We start from the raw sequence: 21,188 nt of genomic DNA, 5'->3' as shown, positions 1-21,188 counted from the left end.
TTATAAGTTTCCTTGTATTATTTATATTTTTAAGTGAACTTTAGTTTTTGTGTAGCTAAAAAAAAATCCATTGGAGTTGGTGAGTTTAATTATTATTTTCAATATAAACACAATTTAATTAAAAACAGAGATATTTTAGAAAAAAAGAGAGAAAAAAAAGAGCTTTTTTAAGAAAATCGCCCAATCAAAATTTGATTCAAGATCTTGCTATTATTATAGGAAGATATAGTAAAAAGAAAATGATCTTATAAATAAAATGAAGCGAAAAATAAAAAATGCATTTTACCCGAAAATAAAAGGGAAAAAAACAACACGTGGGTATTTTCCAATGAGAAATTTTCCATAGCTCCAACGGTAAAAAAAATGTTGGACCGTCGGAACCGGTTATGTGGGTGGTGGCCGACACCCGATACTGGCTGTGCACAGCCAGGGGGATGAGTCATGAGCGGTAGCGGGAAGCGAAAGCGAGACGACGGCGAAGAGGCGGGGATGGAGGCGATCGTGTGGCAAACCCCAGCCAATCCTCCCGAGCCCCGCGATTACATCTTCCGCAACGGTAAACCTTAATCCCCATCTTCACCTAAACCCTAATCTGGCTTTTCTTTCTCTCTTCTTTTTCTCTCTTGCTGAAATAGCCAACTTAATAAAATGGTGAACTACGTTCCAGGAAGGCGGTACGTGAGGCCCTACTACTTCGAGTTCATCTCCCACGTAATCAGATTGATTCCTGTCCCCTTTTGTTTGCTTCGTTCATGTCGATGTTTCATGCGAGTTTGCGTTGACGTCTATGTTTATGTAGGCTAAGAAAAGATGGGCCGGAAAGACCATTGTTGATCTTTTCGCCGAAGAGTTCAAAGGACGTTCTTATGACTACTATGTAAGAGTGACGCTTCCTTTTTCCTTCTTCTCCCTTTCCCAGTTCTAGTCTTGTTGATTACGAAAAGTTCAATCTTTTTGTGCTCTCGTGCTTGGAAAGGCACTGCGTTTCGGATTTGACTGGAAAATTTATGTTTTCCCTCTTCTTTTTCATTTGTTGATTAGGCTTCGTTGCTTTCTTTTGTGGAGCTTGATTAGTTTGGACTTAATTTTTGGTTGGTTGAGTGTGTGCTCTGCTCTCTGCTATTTTCTTAGGTTCTCTGTTGCTTTTGGTAGGTCAGTGCTGTGAGGTGTGGAAGAATCCGAGTGGATGACAAGATGGTTCACACATCATATGTTGTTCAGTCATCTCAAAAGATCAGCCACTTTCTTCATAGGTGTGCCTGCTTGGTAGTAGTTTAAAGAACATACTTATTTTACTTAATTGTTCATGCCTCAGTTTCTCGTTGCATTTTATTTTGGTCACATTGTCTGGAGGCTAAAAGAAAGGAGAGGAGCAATTCTGAGCTTCACTTTTTAACTCATGAATGAGGTGAAAAAGGTGCTGCAGAATCAATTCCCAGTAAAAGAAAAAAAAAACAATTGGAAGATTGCAATAGTCAGCAAAAAATAGGAGAAACAATGAGACAATAGAAGCAAGCAAATCAAATTATGTGCTTAGAAGATATTGCAACCATATTCTATGACCAATTTCCCTTGATTTAAGATGAATGCTTTGTACTGATCATAACTTTGATACAATATGATGGTTTATGCTGCACTGTATGATAAGCTTCAATAGTCAGTTTTGGGGCTGATTTTCACCTAGACTAACAGAAACTTAGAACTGGAAGAGATGTAAAAATAATTAAGACAGATGGAGATAAAAAGATGAGATAGGTTTGGCCGTGCAAAGGCTTAGTTAAGCTCTTTGTCATGGGTTGCCTTTTTTTCTTGTTAGTTGCTCCAAGAAGAAACTCAACATTTTGTTTTGTCATATTTTCACAATCTAGCATTTAGAGAGAGAATTTACTCATGTAGGCATGAACCACCAGTATTGGCTGGAGATGTGTTGGTCCTGCAGAATGAAGCTGATATATTGACAGTCTACAAGCCAGCATCTGTTCCAGTAAGTATGTCTGGTGCTGCAAACTTTTCTTGATGAAAATTTTTTAACACAATGTGGTAGCATTGTGATAGATAGTTTTCCAACATTTTCCCTGTGTAGTCCTTTTATATGAATTATCTTACTGTACCTATATAGGATAATATTTTCCACCCTATTTTATTTTAGAGCAATTAATTATTTGGTCTTGTGTTCTAAAGTAATATAAATATGAGTTTACTTATATGAATCTGAGGTGTAGTTAGGAGAGATAAAGCAAAAGATATACATGATATGCCTGTCATCAATTATAAATTCTCTGTTAAAGATGCATCCATGAATCATAACTGTCATGAGATCCAGATGCTTTATTGGCACGAAGAATTTTTGCCTCTGCATATTGCAGCAAGGGTCTGTTTTCGCCATTTATCACCTTGTTTTCTACTAATGGAGGCGTCAGAATACCATGATCTATTTCGATTTATCTTCCTAAAGTTCTGCTTCTTATTAATAACGAATAAAGCAATTGTAAAAATTGCATTTCTGAAGTTATCATATAAAGTTAAATACAATTAATTATTTGCTCTTGTTTTTAAAAAGTTTCTAGGTGCTTCGAATAATATTATTTGTAAGTTTATTTACCTTAATTGTAGGTCTAGATAGGAGGAATGAAACAAAATATATGAATGACATGAATGATAGGCTTGTTGTAAAAGTATAAATTTTCAGTTAAAGTTGCATTTATGACTCAGAAATGTCACAGAAACTAGATGCTTTATTGGATTGAACAATCTTTGCTGTTCCATCTTGCAGCAAGATTCTGTTTTTATTATTTATCACTTTGTTTTCTACTTCTGTAGGAGTCAGAAAACTATGAGGTTTTTGGAGTTATCTTCCTAAAGTTCTGTTTATTGATTACCAATAGTTTGACTGCCAAAACAATTGCAGGAAATTTATTTCTGAAGGTGATTATGTGCAGGTGCATCCATGTGGTCAATATCGTAAGAACACTGTTGTTGGCATTCTGCAGGCTGAGCATGGTTTGGCACCTTTATACCGTATCCTGTAATTGAAGATTTTATATTGTTTGTGTACAAATTTGATTTGCAATCCTCTTCAGTGTTGTATATAGCTCCATGGTTATGTTATTTTTGTGAGCTAATTCTATATTTCTGTCTTCCTTGACTTGCTAACTTATTTTGACAGCTGTGCATCGGCTAGATCGTCTTGTTTCTGGTCTTCTTATCTTTGCAAAAAGTGCTGACAAAGCAGACTTCTTAAGACAGCAGGTGCTCTGTAGAGCTTTATTGTTTTCTTTAATGATTCTTAGAAAAAAAACACAACTTCTTATCTTTGGAGTTGTGACATAAATTAGAATTTGAACTATTTAATGTTCTTTTACCTATGAAGCACAGGTTCCTTGAAATGCTTCCGTTGTTTGTCTCATGACTTCGATACTGACATTTGTGAGATACTTTCTGACACATGCTGGGTAGTTCAGAACATACCGCTTGTGTATATGTAGGACATGTGAATCTTTTGCATAAGGTTTTAGAAAGTGTTGAATGTATACGTGCAACTTGGACTTTTGAACTTGCTAATTGATGCTATATGTTATGCTGCTCAACCTTATCATCTTTCCTAACATACCTGACATGGCATGGGTGCTGGTGTTGGATTTGCATCAAACTCAGCTGATAATCATATTGAGTCATCCAAAAATGGGTCAACTATGTTAATTAAGTCCAAGATATTTTAATTCTGGTCAATGTCTTGCAAGTCAATAATGAGAAGTGGTCGGGTCTTGCAACAGTGCCTTGGCCCTCTGCCTTTGCTGTGCTGCTATCACTGTCACTTTGTTGTCTCCACCATTGATTTGTGCAGTCGACCATTGTTATTGCAGCCATAACCAGAGAGAAAGAGGTGACTGCAATAAATTTGTGAATAGGTGACTGCAATTATTTGTGCCTCAGGGACATGAAGATATTTGAAATCTGATGAAGCCCCATCCAAGATATCTTCTAAACTGTATCTTACAATATGCATCTTGGTTGTCCATTGAAAAAAATAGATAACAAGCCATGAGAAGAGAGAAGGAAACAAAAGAGGAGATACAAGAGAACAAAAATTAGAAACAATAAAAAGTATATGCTATGTTTAGATTAAAGTACTGTAACTTCAGAAATATTCAAATATATATATATATATATATATATATATATATATATATATATATATATATATATATATAAAATAGCAAAATATTTTTCATAATTTTAAGTGTTCTAATAATTGTATATGATCATTTTATATTCTCTAAATATTTTAAAACATACAATTCTATACATTTTAATTTGGTCTTATTTTGGTCCATATCTTAAATTTGAACTTCTTTAATTGTATTTTTGCATGCTTAATTACAATGATAGTCATGTCAGACATTGAGATCTCTTAACTATATGACACTTGTATCTGAGTTTTGGCAAAATAGGTTATATGTTTGTGTCTGAAGTTTTATTAACAACTGCTACTTCTAATAAGTTCCCTATATGATGCTTATAGATTGTTTATGTAATAGAAAGCACAAAATCATATTAGCATATGAAAATATAGACATATTTACCATGTGTGCTACTTCTGTAAGATGTCATTGGAGGTATATCTGTTTTAGTTGTCCCATGTTTGTATGTGTGTTATATATCCTCTTATCTTTCTTGTTTACTTGTATATGTATCATACCAACTATTTATTCCAAGTTCAGTACTAGTATGTTCATAACTAATTGAACTCTAGAGTTAGTGTTCAAACTTATTTTATCACTTAATCAGTTAGACAATCAATAAGCAACTTCCAAACAGAAATATCGATTATGTTTCAACAGGCCAATCTTAACCTCTTTCTGCACTATCACGTTGGCCCATGGATGTGTTATTTTTAGTTGCCTGATATGTAATTTGGGTGCCATTAACATGTTTTCAAACCATTTCTTAGAGTTCTCTACTCTGAAATTGAAAGGCTAGCTTTCAATTGGGCTCAGCTACATTTCACCTTTAAATTTTCTTTACTATTTAGATGGTGTTTGGGACTTTAGCAAAGGTTGATGGTCAAATTGTTTTTTTGCAGGTTTTGGATCTAACATGTATTTCACCTTTATTATGCAGATATTTGTATACATGCTGGAAATTACTTGCAGATGATGTTTCACAATTATCCTCCTTGAATGTGTTGCTTTTGCATTTTGACTGTTGAGTTCCTTTTTTCATTTCTAGGTCTCATATAAGCATCCATGTGAGTTTGGTTGGTTTTTGGACCTAACAGGATGATATTGAAGTTATTATGAATGATTAAGATGTTAAAAATCAAACTAATTATCCTCGCTGGGAGCATTATTTTCTGTGTTTTAATAGCCAACTTCCCTTTTTTTCCCTTGAGGTGTGTCAAAAGATTCCATATGACTTTGGGATTTCCTGTTGAACCTAACATGGTGATGGTGAAGTTATTATGCATGAATGGTCAGGCTAATTCCTTAAGTTTTTCTTAGGTGGAATATGTAACCTAATCTTGTTATCATTTTTACCATCATAATCAACTCTTAATTGATATGAAATTACAAACTAGGCATTGTTAAGAACACGTTACACCTTTATTTAAAATGTTTCTCTCTTTTAATATTTAACAATGTTGATTCTGCTGCAGGTTGAGGCTGGGTTGCTGCAAAAAGAGTATATTGCTAAGGTTATTGGGGTATTTCCTGAGAAAGAGGTACCTAATACTTTACTATCAAAATGAGATACCATTATTGATATTGACAACTTAGGTCACAATCCTCTGCTTCATCAAGGGTGTTAAGATATAACCTTTTCTTTTCTTATTATCATATGCCTGTTGCTTGAATCTAATGTGTTCTCTATTATTGTGATTTCCAATATTTTATGATGTATTAAGCAAGGTTCGTTGTACCGTACCGTACCGGCATTTCGACCCGAGCTCGGTACGGTATGGTACGGTGTACCGAGCGGTACACTGAGGTGTACCGAGCGGTACACCTGATTTCACTGATTTAACCCTCCGAAAATACTTGAAAATTAAAAAAAAAGTTAGGATAGGGTTTTCAAGATACGAATAAATATAATAATAGTATAAGTTTAGGTAAGAATAGTATCACGGATCTTTTTCGGGCTTTGAGGTAGTCTTGTTCGAGGTTCGTATTTCAGCCCGTTATAGATTGAAATATCTACAGAAAAATAAGTTGAATTGTTAGATTATTTTGTTACAATATAAACTCTAAAATTCAAATGAATTAAATAATCACATATCTAGATATACCTGATTGTTGATTCTACCACCAAAATGAACAACGGGCCTCCACGGGTGGTGGATCGGGGTCCTCGATCCGATACATATCAATATGATACGTTTGTTGGACCCAATCATAAAATTGATCCCATGACATAGTGTATTGATACACCGTATGCCATTGATGCTTCAATGTGGTGCTGATCGTAGATTGATCGTCATGAATCATATTTGTCCGAGGCAGCTCTTAAGGCATATATTGGTGTTGTTCTGTATCATGCTGTTGCTCAGAGAAGGATGACCAATTATCACTATACTGTTGTTGCCCGTATGATTCTCCATAATACGATGGCTATGAATACGATGAGCCTCTTTCTGTGTCTATATCATGTATGCTCTATCGCATTTGTTCATATTCATCCACTACCTTCCCCTTCCCCTTCCCCTTCCGCGCATAAACTTAACCAGTACCTTGTTGAGTTCCATGATCTGTGTAAAATATTACTCCTCAGTCCATTCACCACCCTCAAGTTGCGTAGACGAGACCAACGATTGCCCGACATCACCGCCATCATCTGTCGAGGCACTACTGTCCGTGTTGTTGTCATGTCTCTGGACCGAGCGAGAAAGAGAATGTGATTGTGAAGGTGTCTCGTCGCCCGACTTGATTCTTTCCAACGATGCTACTGCCTTCCCTTTTGCCTTTGCACGTTAGGCGGACGAGTGTGACCGTTGGGTGTCGGTATTTCCTCGAGCAGTTTGACTCCTACTATGTTGTAATCGAGGGGGATTTTTCACCTGTTGGGGTTGTGCTTCTTCTTCTTCTATTGTCTCGGTGATAAAACGTGAAGGATGCTGAGGATCTCCCGCCTCATCAAGTAGAGGATCCTCTTGGTTCTCTGCTGCTTCAACCCAATCTAACATTAGCTCTGAATGAATCAATGCAAACGTTGACTAATTACGTTCGCAACCACTAGATGTTGTTGTCTGTAAAAGTACACGAACGGTAACCTTCCTTAAATGTGGTGCATCGCCTCCAAATTGTAGCCACCACTCGAGTGCAAAAAGATATAAATAAGATTTTATTAGCATAACAAATAATTAACATTAAATATAATTGATAATCAATATGCATAACTTTTCCTTACCAGGATCCATAGTGTAATGGCACGATACAGCTACAACGTTGGAGAATGAACCAACTGTTTCTCGAAATAATCGACCCTCCATAAGAGCATCGGCTGCCTCGGTAGTGTTTGGCAAGAGTCGATATATAACATTTCGTAGTGTCGTTAGGAAATTATTTTGCGTTCCGAGAGCATATCGATATTGAATTACCGGGTTTAGATAATACGCTGCAAAACATAATTTTGTTAGTATGATTTTTTATTATCTAAATAATAATAAATTAAATTATTCTGAATATGAATTTACCTGCATTATGGATATCTTGATCCATATGAACTTCGGTCCGACGATCAATGATTCGTACATATTGGTCGACTTTAAAATCATATTTGAATGCTTTCCTGACCTCCTCTCTTGCTGAAATCAGCATATATTTAAGATACGGCATCTGTGGACGCTTGTCCATATCGACCTTACGGAGGACAATATAAAGTGGTTCTACACCTTTTATGATTTCTGCTATAGTCTCCCAAAATCTAGAGGAAAGAATGACCTTTTCTATCTTCTTTCCATCGCTCAATTTGGAATATCTGGATTTAGACCACTCTTGTGAGCTAGCCATTGCCTTCAAGCCATGCTTTTTTTGTTATAATGACTTTAATGCAATAAAATTGGTAGCAAACCAAGTAATTCTAAGTCGAAGTATCTTATCGTTTACATACTTTTGCATTAATGCGTGGACCCAATGATGATTATATATAAACTTTGTAATTGATTATGCTCGAGCTACACATTTCTTGACCGCATCCAACTCACCAATATCCTTCAGCATTAGATCTATGCAATGAGCTGCACATGGAGTCCAAAACAAAGTTTTTCTTTTTTCCATCAATTGTAAACCGGCCTTTTTGAAATTCGCTCCATTGTCGATTATTATTTGGACAATATATTGTGGTCCAATCTCCTCTACCATAGTGTCCATTAAGCTCTTAATGTAGTTTGCATCTTGGATCTTTTCAGAAGCATTAACGGACTTATGAAACACCACTCTTCTATTGCAATAAACAAGAAAGTTGATGATACTCATTCTTGTTGGTCCTGTCCAACTGTCACACATCAATGTCACCCCATATTCGTCCCATTGCCTCTTGAAGGATTTGATCCAATCCTTTAGTTCTGCCACCTCCTTATCTAAGTACACGCCGTAAATCTCCTTCGGTGTTGGAGGTTGGATCCCCGTACTAGACTTTTGAATAGAAGAGACCATGCTCTGATAATATGGACCTTGGGCTGTGTTGGCTGGAATCCTATGAAAGTTGATTCATTTTGAGATTGCCTTCCCAATATCCTTTTTTTTTTCTTTTGTGTATGCATCGTCAATCCGTGTTTGTTTCGCTGTTTGTGGGGGATAGGCTTGCGGATCAATATCAACAATATTTGGTGCGGACCTCCTGCCAAGATCTCTCATAAAACCACGAAGTCCACCATACCTCATGCTACTAGTTCGGCCTAACTGAGAAGGAGCAGTTGGTTGCCTCATGTTGGTTGACCTCTGGATTCCACTACCACTGCCATGCTCCAATTGTGAGTCAGGTCATCGATGTCTCATTGCTTCATCGACCGTATACTGATGCTCCAATGATGCACGAATCCCAACTGTGAGATCCGGGTCGACTTCATCGCCGTAACCCTCATACTGATCATAAACTGGTTCCTGTGTAGCCCTTTGATATTCTTCCTCAACTCTTGTCTTCTATTTTAATGTATCTTCCTTTGCTTGTTTAAGCTTGTTTTGAAATAATTTACGGATCTCCGTTGGAACATTCTTGCATTTTACAACATCAGGATACCCACCAGCCAAATGCATTTTCACTCGAGTTATTCCTCCACCCTTGCCAATGTAGTCACAATAAATACATTGCCAATGATGATGGTTTCCATCTAGCTTTCGGGTATGAACCCATGCATCATCATGTGGCTGTTCCTTTGGTGTCATGATCCTAGCAAATTTAAATCAAATAAACTATAAAGTATAAACATATTAAATTAACCAAATATCGATCATAAATCACTAATCGCAATATTAAGTAATTTTATTAAAACATAATTAATCATATTTTATCATCATAAATATGTTATATTCATAAATGAAGTATTAAAATCATTAGATACACTAATTACGTGATTAACATAGTTAATTTTTCACTAATTACTTCTCTTTCAACACTATAAATATGACAAACACCCTAATAGGTATTAAAGATATTGGATTGACATAAAAACGAACAAATTTCGATTAAATCATCATTAAAATGACTAATCATAGTATTAAATAACTTTAATAAAACATAATTAAACTTATTTTACCATCATATATATGTTAAACACATAAAAGAAACATTAAATTTATAATTTTAATCCAATATTATTCGAATTATGATAAAATCATCATTTATCTACACTAATTATACGATTAATATAGCTAATTTTTTCACTAATTACTTCTCTTTTACCACTATAAACATGACAAATACCTTAATAGGTATTAAAGACATTGAATTGATATAAAATCGAACAATTTTGATTAAATCATCATTAAAATGACTAATCGTAGCATTAAATAACTTTAATAAAACTTAATTAAACTTATTTTACTATCATAAATATTATTCAATATTTACTATGCATGGAACACACTAATCATAATCTTAAATATCTTAATTACTCTCTAATTAAAGAAAACGAATACATATCTCTTGATTAGAAAGTTCTTCCTCTTAATCTTCCCAAATTAGCTTCGATTGAATTCACGAATCGTTGTTTTATGGAGTTTAGGAGAGAAAAAAAAAGTTTGAGAGAGAGTTTAAGAGAGTCTAATGAAATAGGGGAGAGAAGAATGGTTTAAATAGGAGGAGAAAGGGCTCCAACGGTCAATTTGATTGTTGGAGCACTGTAGCACTGCTATAGTGTGGTAACGATCGATTTCGATCGTTACCGAGTGGTACCGGGCAGTAACGGTCGAAATCGACCGTTACCAAGTGGTGCCGGGTGATAACGGTCGAAATTTTGACCGTTACCGCCCAATATTACCCCGTATCGTCCGATACAGGGTTTTTTTGGCGTACCACCCGGTAGCGGGCGGTCCGCGTACTGGTAGCCTGTCGGACCGGTACATACTGCCCGGTACGGGCGGTACGATCAGTATGGCTTGGTATGAAGTAACTATAGTTCCCGTTTAGTTTTTCTAGATAACTACCTTATAGAAGTAGATTTCGTTTAAGTTTTTTTACCCAGTTTTAGTGAGATCTTTACTTCCAGCCCCGGTTGATGGGGTATTTCATGGATGAATTTGTTTACACCTACAATATGTGTATGCATCACAATCTTATGTTACACATTGAAGGTGACTTTTTTGCATATGATTGGTCACTGCAAACTACAAATGTTCTGCAAACAGTCAGAAAGTAAAAGTATGCCGCAGGGGTCATGTCCCCTGTTCTTATATCATGATGGCATAGTTACACATGAGTTAGTGTATTATAAGAATGATGGGTGTGTTTATTGAATATTTCTGCATAAATATGCAGGGGCCAATTAATTGCACAAACATTTTGCAAGGGTCATTTTCTAAAGTTTAAATAGAAATAGGTGGCAGGCATCATGTTCCCTGGTCTGTATCATGTTGAACTGCATATGATTGTCAACATGTTATATTTTGGGCCTTCCAATGCTCTGATTGACAGAACTGGTCTTGACTCGACTCTAACTTAAACATTGGTTTCTGTTTCTTTTTGCATTGTAAGTAGCTTGATAAGCTTGAAAGCCTCAAACAACTATAATTGAATTACCTTAGAGAAAGGATTTTGTTCTTTGATGATTTCTTATATCAGGACCCTTCATTATAGGAATAGGAATCCTTAGTTGCTATCCTTTTTATGTCATTAGTACCAATATTCACTTTTTAATTGGATCATTTTTTTTCTCTTCCAGGTAGTTATTGATGCAAATATTTGCTATAACGCACGTGAAGGGAGGAGCTTTGTGGAGGTATGGAAATATTATTTTCTGTATAATAGTTTTGTTTGACCCTGTACATTCTTTTTGTTTGATCTGATGTCCATCGAATTCTGTGCTGTAGTGCACATTCACTGAATCACTGGTCATTGTAAGCTCTTTGTTTGTGTTTCTTTTGATTGCTGATACCATATAGTTTTTGACATAGTACAATACTTCCAAATTGATTTTTTATAGTAGCAGTTAATAGATAATTAAATAATTATCTACTTAACTTAATTAGACAATTAAATAAACAAGTAAACTCAATATATTGAATACTAAGATTATTTATCAGTTTGTTCATCTTTATTAGTCCTTAATAAAACGAATAAAAAGCAATTGATATGCATTTTGCTAGCATTGTTGATTGTGCACAAAGTGTTTGTTATTGTTTTCATAGAAACATGATATGTAAACAAAAATGACGTGGGTTCTTTTTCATTGAGATTCAAATAAATAATGTGGATATGCAATCCAATTTTTTAAGCAAGAATATTGGTATGGATATAACTGACACATATGTTTAAGGTTAAAGTGAAACTTTATATAATGGGGTATAATAAGGAGAATGCAGAAGATAGCCATGGAGAGGATAGCAATGGAGAAGATGGCTGGACAAAGGAGAGCAATCAAAGGAAGAGGAGTGGATCAAGGGGAGACCTCGTCAGAGAGAATAGCAATCGATGGTAGGAGAGAGGCTGAAGGAAGATAAATAGAGTGTGAGAGAAGACCAAAGGGAAAGGGGTGATTGGAGGAAGAGGAGGCGGAGATAGAACCTTTGAGAGGAGGGGTGGAGAGAGAATGGTAGCTGGAGGGAGATGAAGTAGAGAGAGGGAAATGAGAGCGGAGGGGATGGAGAGAGAGGGTGGTTGAATGGAGAGAAGATGGACAAAGGACATTGGAGATGAGGGGCGGGAAAGGGGGTGGTCAGAGGGAGAGGAGGGGTGGAGAGGATGGACAGCTGGAGGGAGATGCAGAAGCGGAGAGGTGGGGATACAGGAGAGGAGGGCATGGAGAGGAGACAAGAGGGAGATGAGGGGCAGAGAGGATGGGGAAGGGGTGGAAAGAGGGTGGTTGGGTGAAAAGGTGCACTTCCTTTCTCCCCTCAATTCTAATTTGAAATTGACGTATATATGCTCCAAATAATAAGAAATGTTTAAGTGGAGGGTATCTTAGTAATCTTTATCATGCTGTCAAAATTGAGCAATTTTATTTAACTTGGCCGGCTTGAGCAAAATTATCCACGAACGGGGTGGGCCAGCTTTTCCATTTGGCTCTTTTAATGAAATTGATGCAATAAGTTGAGTGGACCAGTCAGTGGTCTGGTTCTAAGTTTTCTATTACGTTTCTAGCCACACTTTTTGTACTTTTGTATCTTTTATAGTTTCTAGATTGTGCCTTGTGAATGATCGTTCAGTGCTCTGGTTTCACTTTCATTTTAACTAAAACAGTGCCATTGTTAATAGAAATTTCAAATGTCGTAATATTCTATTGTGCAGATTAATGAGAGTTGCATTGATAAAGCCTTCAAAGGAAAGACTGCATGCACAAAGTTTACTCGGATTAATACCAATGGAAAGTACAGTCTAGTTTTGTGTAAACCAGTCACCGGACGCACTCATCAGGTACAGGGTGTTTTGTTCAATGAATAGGATTTTCTTCTCATTGATAACTGAAATCTGGTATATGTATACCTTTCTGGATGCTATTTAAAGAAGTTTCTTAACATTCCCACAAGCATGATTTTTTGTTTCTTTTGTGGCTGATAATTTTGTAAAAAACTTGTTATGAGAATATTATGTAGCTATTTGATATTCTCCTTTGACCATTTTTTTCTATTTGGTTTGATCCAGTTCTAGGTTTAGATTTTTGGTTCCCAGTTTCTAGCATTTTCAATGTATTTATTGGATTAGAAGTAGAAACAAGAAAACAGCTTGAGGTGGTGTTACCTAGATTCCTGGATAGTTGCTTAGTTTAAGCAAAACACAACCCACAGCAAAAGTAAGCAGTTTAAAAATAACTGTCTTGCCCAAAAAGCTTCCAAACACAACCAAAGAGCAGCCTAGATCTTGATTACACTGAAGAATGCGACCCTTCACCTCCATTATTCAAGATATACAACTGCACAGGAATATCAGAACAGCAGGGAATAGACTCTGATTCCTGTCCTTCCTTTCGCCTACAATGTCCAACCATGCATAGTACAAGCATTTAATTCTAATAAGCATGCTGTCAAAATGTATATGTATATATGTGATGGAGAACTCTAGGTTTATAAAGGATTTTAGAAGAGTTTATTCTTGGCAAAGAAATCTGCAAAAAATCATGAAATAGCTGGCCTAGAAAGAGTTGTGTAAAAAAATGAAGAGTCTTTTGGTCTTTTTAGGTGATGACTTTGGTACCTTTGTATTAAGTGCACTTTTTTTTTCTTCTCAGCTGTGATAAGTTTTTTAAAGCTATTTAGTTCTCTTAGAAGTTGCATTTTGGGTTTTCAAAAGACATACAATTTCCTAGAAGTCAAAGGAGGAAGTCTTGGAGGTTATTCTTGGGGATCACTATCTTCATTGATTGTATTCATTATTGTACTAAGGTTCCTAAACCCCTATAAATAGTGGAATTTATCAATGGATAAAACAGTTCAGATTTGAATAAACTTGCATCTCCTCTCTTGGAGTCTCAGACACTCCTCTCTTGCTCTTTTGCTCTCTCTTTCCTCTTCTTTCTGTTCTATATCAATATGCTGGAAGAGAACCTTTTATGAAGTCCGTATGCATATATATGAAGGTCATGCACAATAGACCCCAACAAAGTCTGTTGCTTTTAATTCTCCTCTGTCCAGCATCTCCACCATGATTTGGTTGATCCTGGCCTCCCTCTAAATATAAAAGGGTTCATAAACAAACTCCAAATTTGCTTGTACTGTAAATTGTTCTACATTTGACAGTGTTAGTCTACTTCATATTTTCTCTAGCTAATAGCAATTTTAACTGACAATTATTTATTTATTTCGAAATGAAATTCTCAGTGATGAATCACAGCCATTGACTTTCAAGCAATTTAAATTGTTGTTTTGCTTTAAACAGGGTTGCTGTTTTTTGTGATCTTATCATGTATCTTTTGAAGCTACAACATTATTCCCCCACTGTGACTTCACTATCTGTGCATTACCATAGTTCTAGGCATGCTTGTGTTCTTACATACTTGGTGATACATTTCAAACTTATTACCGAGATAAATAAATAGCAAATGCCTGTGATTTTGCCTGAGATGGTGGCAAGTATCTATAACATATGTCAGTGATGGTTAAATGTCCATTTCTTTTTTCAAGCAAGGAACCTTCTTGTTTCACAACTTTCTTTCTGTCATATTTATGCATCTTTTGTGTTTCAATTTAAGATATTTATGTGATTGTCTACTCAATTTTGTAATCATGCAGATACGTGTGCATCTCCAATGTGCAGGCCATCCTATAGCTAATGACATGCTATACCGTTCTGAGGATGTTCCTTCCCGTTCTGCTAATGGAGTTGGAGCTGATAGAGCTGCCTCAGGGACATGCAAGCCACCAATGTCTAATTCTCATAAAGATTATTCCTTTGCTGAAGATTCTGCCAGTGAAGAATTCAGTATCGATCCTATGTGCACTAATTGTCCAAATTTGCCTCCCAAGGGGTATGGTTTCTCTCATTATATCGGCCATTGCAATATTTTTGTTCCTCGTGTCTGTTGTTCTCTTATTTATATGACGCCTACTAGAATGTATGGTTATTTGGTATGATAATTTAATTTAGATTCTTCAGCAACATGCATGATGTTTAGGAATAACATTTGGTCATCTAGATTTGATTAAGTCCTATTCTCGAATGTTGCATCTGCTATAAATCAACAGAAGTTTAATGAAATGGTAACTACTAAAATATGGATGCAAACAGTCTTACAAAAGTAAATTAGAGAACACCCTGGGTCTTGCTATGAAGCAAGAACTAATCTGACACGCTAATTTTATTCAAATGTGATGTTATTGGAAAAGATGGCCAACAGAAGCAAAGATTAACAAATACTAGTTACTTTGTCGGCAACTGAAAATTGATTTAAAGTATTGTGCTCCCATGCCATAAGTTCTGTCAGCTGATCTGAGCACATGTTGATTCTTTGGTGCTCTCCCTGAGTCTTTTTAACAAATTGCAATTGTGTTATATTAGATCAATTTTCATTTACTAATCCTATATTACCAATTACATTGCAAATGATTTCCCTTTCAAGATTTTGCTGGTCTGCATTTGATTATCTGAATGCTCTTTGTTTTGGCCTTGTTGATGTCTTCTTCATATACGTCTCTTACAGGTATGATGAAGATGAGGAAGGTATATGGCTCCATTGTGTCCGGTATTCGGGACCTGGTTGGAGTTACGAATGCCCTTATCCTGATTGGGCTCATCTCTGCTGATTAATTGGGTTATTAGGTGCATAATCTGTCACATAGCATTCGTTATTTCATCAGTTGCCTTATTGCATCATTCTCGTATAGTTTATCTGCAGATCAATTTTCTAATCTCGCAGCTTGGAGTCCCCGTGGACCGGTCTTGCTGAGCCGATGACATTTTTATGTCTTGGGAGGAATGACCACTGCGAACTATGGAAGCGTTTCTCCGATATTCTTATTTATTTTTCCATAATATGTCAACGGATTAGCATACTGTTTGATCTCTCTCTCTCTCTCTCTCTCTCTCTCTCTCTCGTTTTCTCCAAAACATTGTATGTTTGGGTGCTCGCAGATAGACTCAGGAATGCAACCCGACAAGAAGTTGTGCGCGACATCAAGCTGCTCGAGGCTGGCAATGTCTCGATTCATTGGGCTCATGAGCTTGCCAAGACTCCTCGACGTTATCTCGCATGCAAATAGATTGTCACCCTTCCATGCAAGTAATATAACCGAAGGTGGTGAACTCCCAAATCTTCTAAACTATGATTCTTAAAGCATCTCCGATTTTTGTATTCAAGTCTTAGATACAAATTGGAACAATGCTGTGCAATAAAAAAAGGCTTGAAAGTGTTTCGGCTATTTGCATGGTTTCTAAATCAGCAACATCTTTCAAAAACATCAGCACTCATTATCACTCCAAATCGTCGTCTGTTTCACTTATTTCAATGTTAACATTAAACCTGTTGGCTTTGACTCAACGTGACCCTTTGCTGCTCCTATTGAGCCTACGATGTTTTAGTTGTAGAATGTCAGGACCAAGGTCTGCAATATCGAATTGTACCGTTTGGTACGGGTAGTATGTATCGATTCAACAGGCTATTGGTATATGGATCGTTCGCTATCGGGTGGTACGTTTAAAAAAATCTCGTATCGGACGATACAGGGTAATATTGGGCAGTAACGATCAAAATTTTGATCGTTACCGTTCGGCACAACTCGGTAACGGTTGATTTCGATCGTTATCGCTCGATACAACTCGGTAACGGTCGATTGCACTATAGTAGTATTGCACTATAGTAGTATTACAGTGCTTTCCAATGGTCAATTTTACCATTGGAGTTTTTTCTCATTCTATTTAAGTCATTCTTCACTCCCTTATTTCATTATACTCTCTTAAATTCTTTCTCAAACCTTTTTTTTTTCTCCTAAACTCTATAAAACAACGATTTGTGAATTAATCAAAATTTGGGAAGATTAAGAGGAAGAACTTTCTAATCAAGAGGTATGTATTCATTTTCTTTAATTAGAGAGTAATTAAGATATTTAAGATTATGATTAGTATGTTTCATGCATATTAAATATTGAATAATATTTATGATAGTAAAATAAGTTTTATTAAGTTTTATTAAAGTTATTTAATATTGTGATTAGTTATTTTAATGTTGATTTAATCAAAATTTGTTCGATTTTATATCAATTCAATGGCTTTAATACCTATTAGGGTATTTGTCATCTTTATAGTGTTGAAAGAGAAGTAATTAGTGAAAAATTAACTATGTTAATCATATAATTAGTGTAGATAAATGATGATTTTATCATAATTTAAATCATATTGGATTAAAATTACATATTTAATGTTTCTTTTATGTGTTTTACATATATATGATAGTAAAATAAGTTTAATTATGTTTTATTAAAGTTATTTAATACTGTGATTAGTCATTTTAATGATTATTTAATCAAAATTTATTCGATTTTATGTCAATCCAATATCTTTAATACCTATTAGGGTGTTTGTCATGTTTATAGTATTGAAAGAGAAGTAATTAGTAAAAAATTAACTATGTTAATCGTGTAATTAGTGTATTTAATGATTTTAATACTTATTTTATGCATGTAACATATTTACGATGATAAAATATGATTAGTTATGTTTTAATAAAATTATTTAATGTTACGATTAGTGATTTATGATCGATATTTGATCAATTTAATATGTTTATATTTTATAGTTTATTTGATTTAAATTTGGTAGGATCATGGTACCAAAGGAACAACCACATGATGATGCATGGGTTCATTCCCGAAAGATAGATGAAAATCGTCATCATTGGTAATGTATTTATTGTGATTACATTGGCAAGGGTGGAGGAATAACTCAGGTGAAAATGCATTTGGCTGGTGGGTATCCTGATATTGCAAAATGCAAAAATGTTTCAACGGAGATCCGTAAATTATTTCAAAGCAAGCTTAAATAAGCAAAGGAAGATAAATTAAAAAAGAATGCAAGAGTTGAGAAAGAATATCATAGGGCTACATAGGAACCAGTTTATGATTAGTATGAGGGTTGCGGCGATCAAATCGACCCGGATCTCACAGTTGAGATTCGTGCATCATTGGAGCATCAATATATGGTCGATGAAGCAATGAGGCATCGACGACCTGACTCACAATTGGAGCATGGCAGTGGTAGTGGAATCTAGAGGTCAACCAACATGAGGCAACCAATTGCTCCTTCTCAGTTCGGCCGAACTAATAGCATGAGGTATGGTGGACTCCATGGTTTTATGAGAGGTCTTGGCAGGAGGTCCACACCAGATATTGTTGATATTGATCTGCAAGCCTATCCCCTACAAACAACGAAACAAACACGGATTGATGATACACACACAAAAGAAAAACAACTGGATATTGGGAAGGCAATCTCAAAATGGTTCAACTTCCATAGGATTTCAGCCAACACAGCCCAAGGTCCATATTACCAGAGTATGGTCTCTTCTATTCAAAAGTCTGGCACGGGGATCCAACCTCCAACACCAAAGGAGATTTACGGCGTGTACTTAGATAAGGAGGTTGCAGAACTAAAGGATTGGATCAAATCCTTCAAGAGGCAATGGAACGAATATGGGGTGACATTGATGTGTGACAGTTGGACAGGATCAACAAGAATGAGTATCATAAACTTTCTTATTTATTGCAATAGAAGAGTGGTGTTTCATAAGTCCGTTAATGCTTCTGAAAAGATCCAAGATATAAACTACATTGAGAGCTTGATAGACACTATGGTAGAGAAGATTAGACCATAGTATGTTATCCAAAAAATAATCGACAATGGAGCAAATTTCAAAAAGGCCAGTTTGTAATTGATGGAAAAAAGAAAAATTTTATTTTAGACTCCATGTGTAGCTTATTGCATAGATCTAATGCTGAAGGATATTGGTGAGTTGGATGCGGTCAAGAAATGTGTAGCTCTTGCACAATCAATTACAAAGTTTATATATAATCATTATTAGATCCACGTTTTAATGCAAAAGTATGTAAATGGTGAGATACTTCGACCTGGAATTACTCGGTTTGCTATCAATTTTATTGCATTAAAGTTATTACAGCAAAAAAGGTATGGCTTGAAAGCAATGGTTACCTCACAAGAGTGGTCTGAATTGAGCGATGGAAAGAAAATAGAAAAGTCCATTCTTTCCTCTAGATTTTGGGAGACTACGACAGAAATCATAAAAGGTGTGGAACCGCTTTATATTGTCCTCCGTAAGGTCGATATGGACAAGCGTCCACAGATGTCGTATCTTAAATATATGCTGATTTCAACAAAAAAGGAGGTCACGAAAGCATTTAAAGATGATTTTAAGGCCGACCAATACGTACGAATCATTGATCGTCGGACCGAAGTTCATATGGATCAAGATATCCACAATGCAGGTAAATTCATATTCAAAATAATTTAATTTATTATTATTTAGATAATAAAAAAATCATATTAACAAAATTATGTGTTGCAGCGTATTATCTAAACCCGACAATTCAATATCGATGTGCTCTTGGAACACAAAATAATTTTCTAATGATGTTACGAAATGTTATATATCGGCTCTTGCCAAACACTACTAAGGCAACCGATGCTCTTATGGAGGGTCGATTATTTCGAGAAACAGTTGGTTCATTCTTCGACATTGTAGCTGTATTGTGTCGTTACACTATGGATCCTAGTGAGGAAAAGTTATGCATATTGATTATTAATTATATTTAATATTAATTATTTATTATGCTAATAAAATCTTATTTATATCTTTTTGCAGTCGAGTGATGACTATAATTTGGAGGGGATGCACCACATTTAAGGAAGGTTGCCATTCGTGTACTTTCACGGACAATAACATCTAGTGGTTGCGAACGTAATTGGTCAATGTTTGCATTAATTCATACGAAGGTCCACAACAGACTCTCCTATAGACGGTTACAGAAACTAGTATATGTCCATTATAACATGCGGCTAAAATTACGATGTGCTGAGTTGGATAAGGAGCTAGAGAAACCAGATATTGATCTTATTGACCTCCAATTCTACAACAAAGATTCGGAGCCAATGTTAGACTAGGTTGAAGTAGCAGAGAACTAAGAGGATCCTCTACTTGATGAGGTAGGAGATCCTCAGCGTCCTTCACGTTTTATCACCGAGGCAATAGAAGAAGAAGAAACACAACCCCAACAAGTAGAAAATCCCCCTCGATTATAAGTGGTAGGAGTCAAACCGCTCGAGGAACTACCGACACCCAATGGTCACACTCGTCCGCCCAACATGCAAAGGCAAAGGAGAAGGCAGTAGCATCAATTGCATCGTTGGAAAGAATCGAGTCGGGTGACGAGACATCTTCACAATCACATTCAGCAACTCGCTCGGTCCAGAGACATGACAACAACACGGACAGCAGTGCCTCGACAGATGATGGCGGTGATGTCGGGCAATCGTTGGTCTCGTCTACACAACTTGAGGGTGGTGAATGGACTGAGGAGCAATATTTTACACATGCCACTCAAGATTCAGATCATAGAACTCGACAAGATACTGGTCAAGTTTATGTGCGGAAGGGGAAGGGGAAGGTAGTGGATGAATATGAACAAATGTGACAGAGCATACATGATATAGACACAGAAAGAAGCTCATCGTATTCACAGCCATCGTATTATGGAGAATCATACGGGCAACAATAGTATGGTGATAGTTGGTCATCCTTCTCTGAGCAACAGTATGATACATAACAGCAGATTAGTAGCGAAAGTAGAAGCTCTGACATTCACCAATATATGCCTCAAGAGCTGTCTTGGACAAATATGATTCATGACGATCAATCTACGATTAGCACCACATTGATGCATCAATGATATACAGTGTATCAATACACTATGTCATGGGATCAATTTCATGATTGGGTCCAACAAATGTATCATATTGATATGCAGATGTATCGGATCGAGGACCTCGATCCACCACCTGTGGAGGCCCGTCGTTCGTTTTGGTGGTAGAATCAATAA

The 21,188-nt window shown here is 36.0% G+C and overlaps 1 protein-coding gene across 6 annotated transcripts; it reads left to right on the top strand.

Moving 5' to 3' along the window:
• The first annotated feature begins 385 nt into the window (after nt 1-385).
• LOC135584707 (RNA pseudouridine synthase 7-like) lies at nt 386-16,502 on the top strand. 6 transcript variants are annotated; one of them, XM_065153322.1, is made up of 13 exons: nt 386-556; nt 668-711; nt 800-877; nt 1,153-1,253; nt 1,897-1,984; nt 2,940-3,000; nt 3,167-3,249; nt 5,657-5,722; nt 11,375-11,431; nt 12,940-13,065; nt 14,877-15,112; nt 15,785-15,903; nt 16,001-16,502. In XM_065153322.1, exons 1-12 carry the CDS (start codon nt 442-444, stop codon nt 15,885-15,887), a joined length of 1,158 nt encoding a protein of 385 aa, XP_065009394.1. In that variant the 5' UTR covers nt 386-441; the 3' UTR covers nt 15,888-15,903; nt 16,001-16,502. The 6 variants fall into 6 exon arrangements, with proteins under 6 accessions (XP_065009394.1, XP_065009393.1, XP_065009391.1 ...); XM_065153321.1 differs by having other exon boundaries at nt 387-556; nt 2,940-3,018; nt 16,216-16,502; XM_065153319.1 differs by having other exon boundaries at nt 387-556; nt 2,940-3,018; nt 15,980-16,502.
• Nucleotides 16,503-21,188: the final 4,686 nt, after the last annotated feature.

This window comes from Musa acuminata, chromosome BXJ3-6 (assembly GCF_036884655.1).
Source record: "Musa acuminata AAA Group cultivar baxijiao chromosome BXJ3-6, Cavendish_Baxijiao_AAA, whole genome shotgun sequence".
In the NCBI taxonomy this organism is placed as follows: Eukaryota; Viridiplantae; Streptophyta; class Magnoliopsida; order Zingiberales; family Musaceae; genus Musa; species Musa acuminata.
The sequence above is the reverse complement of the archived record's forward strand: the minus strand, read 5'-3'. Positions and strand labels throughout refer to the sequence as shown.

Bases quoted from the DNA above. Each gene is read 5' to 3' on its own strand.
- LOC135584707 (XM_065153321.1), top strand. From the start codon at position 442: ATGAGCGGTAGCGGGAAGCGAAAGCGAGACGACGGCGAAGAGGCGGGG. The intron at 1,985-2,939 runs GTAAGTATGTCT...GATTATGTGCAG, and splicing joins ACAAGCCAGCATCTGTTCCA to GTGCATCCATGTGGTCAATA. The intron at 3,250-5,656 runs GTGCTCTGTAGA...ATTCTGCTGCAG, and splicing joins CAGACTTCTTAAGACAGCAG to GTTGAGGCTGGGTTGCTGCA.